The sequence below is a fragment of the Octopus bimaculoides genome, chromosome 20, assembly GCF_001194135.2.
Source record: "Octopus bimaculoides isolate UCB-OBI-ISO-001 chromosome 20, ASM119413v2, whole genome shotgun sequence".
Lineage (NCBI taxonomy): Eukaryota > Metazoa > Mollusca > Cephalopoda > Octopoda > Octopodidae > Octopus > Octopus bimaculoides.
This window is the reverse complement of record NC_069000.1, coordinates 36,228,054-36,230,348: the sequence shown is the minus strand read 5'-3', so window position 1 is coordinate 36,230,348 and position 2,295 is coordinate 36,228,054. Positions and strand designations below refer to the sequence as shown.

At 33.6% G+C, this 2,295-nt stretch overlaps 1 protein-coding gene across 1 annotated transcript in view; it reads right to left on the bottom strand.

The window, feature by feature from the left end:
• Positions 1-2,295, bottom strand: part of LOC106880402 (molybdate-anion transporter) — a 25,895-nt gene that overhangs the window by 11,090 nt on the left and 12,510 nt on the right. Inside the window, exon 6 of the mRNA XM_014930318.2 lies at positions 247-383. Within this exon, the coding sequence (XP_014785804.1) occupies positions 247-383 (137 nt within the window). The remainder of the gene's footprint in view (positions 1-246; positions 384-2,295) is intronic.

Below are 2,295 nucleotides of genomic sequence, written 5' to 3'. Positions count from 1 at the left end.
TATATATATATATATATATATATATATATATCTGTGTGTGTGTGTGTGTGTATGTATGATGGGCTTCTTTCAGTTTTTGTCTACCAAATCTACTCACAAGGCTTTGGTTGGCCCGAGGCTATAGTAGAAGACACTTGCCCACAGTGCCATGCAGTGGGACTGAACCTGGAATGCAGAGAGCATTCTTTCCAGTGGAACACAAATTTGAACTTTGAAGGAGATTCAAGAAGAAAGTTTAATACCTACCACTCTTGATTAATTGAAAGGAATTTCGCAGTGACAAACAGACAGACGTCTCTTGGCTGCCATAATTTTCTTCCCAGTTCCATGTTAGGTAAATAATCATCAAAAAGAACGAACAAGCTGCTATCTTAAATGGAGCCCTGAAGAAGAAAGCACTGAATTGTAGAATACTGCTCTTTGACTGTAGTAATATAATACGGATTACTATAACAACTGAAGTCATTGTTGCTGTTGCCACCATCACCACCACTACCACAACAACAACAACAACAACAACAACTAAAGCAGAAGTAGCAACAACAACAGCAGGAACAGTAATAACAACAAGAAAACAATAGCAGTATCAGCAGCAACAATAACGGGCAATGCCCCAGCATGGCCACAGTCTACTGACTGAAACAAGTAAAAGATAAAAGATATATATATATATATATATATATATATATATATATATATATATATATATATATGTATACACATACATATACAGTGAGGGAAATAAGTATTTGATACCCTCCTAAATTTCCAAGTTTACTAATTTGGATAAGGGTAAGGAATAAAATGGCTTACATATATTTATCACAAAAATTAAACACATTTTACATATATAACAAATAATATAGTAATTAATTAATAGTTTAGATAAATAAATTGTGATTTATCAAGAGGAAAAAGTATTTGATACTTAATGAAAAATCATTTAATATTTAGCCGAGTAACCATTATTAGCTATCACAGCAGTAAGGCGTTTCTTAGAGTTGACCACCAGGTTCAAACATAGCTCAAAAGGTATCTTTTCCCACTCTTCCAAGCAAAGGTTTTCCAACTTATTAAGAGTTCTGGGCTGTCGCTTGGATAATCTAAGTTTCAGTTCTCTATTGGGTTGAGGTCTGGAGACTGACTAGGCCACTCCATAACAATGATGTGCTTCTTTCTGAACCATTTTTTGGTAGTCTTAGCTGTATGCTTTGGGTCATTGTCCTGTTGAAATATCCAACCTCATTTCATCTTTAGTAATCTGGATGAAGCTAGAAGGTTTTCATCTAAAATCTGCGGATACAATGACTCATCCATTTTCCCAGTGATACGGTGCTGTCGCCCTGTTCCATTGGGAGAGAAATAGCCCCATAACATTATACTGCTTCATGTAGGGATGGTGTTATTTGGATTGTAAGCCTCATTTTTTTTCTCCAGACCCTACGAGTACTATTTATTCCAAAAAGCTCGATTTTTGTCTCATCAGACCAAGGTACATTCTTCCAATCTTCTTCAGAGTCATTTAGATGATCATTTGATCATTAGCAAATTTTAATCGACCCTTAATGTGGGTTTTCCTTAGAGCACTGCATGATTTTAAATGTGTTTCCAATTGTTTTTTGTTTCCAATTATTCCTGCAGCTAGGCGGCCATTCCTAAGCTCTTCTCGAGAAGTTCCAGGGTTGTTCTGGATGGTTCCTAATAAACGTAATGTTGCACGAGGAGATATTTTACAGGGGCTCCAGATCAAGGATGGTTCACAATGATCTTATATGTTTTCCATTTACATACAACAGCACCTACAGTTGTTAACTTCTCTCCCAGTTGTTGACTTATCTTCTGATAGCCAAATCCAGTCTTGTGCAGCTTAATGATCTGATCTCTATGATCTTTGGACAACTCTTTGGTGTTACCCATAGTGATGATGAATGTAATTGATTTAATTTGTTAAATAATCTGAAAGAAACAAAATTATTTCAAATACAGTCTATAATTAGATTTGTTAAGTTAGATTTCTTCAAATATATTGATATTGTATATTTACTTTGAGTAAATATTTCTATATTTGATCAAATTGCACTCTTGTCAAAAATGTATCAAATACTTATTTTTCATAGCATTTGTCAAATTCGTGTGTAACTGCTAATATTAACTGAAAGGTGTATAAAAGTGTACTGTTATAATTTTAATATATTAGCATTAATATAAATAGGTAAACTTTGAAAATCAGCAGGGTATCAAATACTTATTTCCCTCACTGTATATATATATATATATATATATATATATATATAT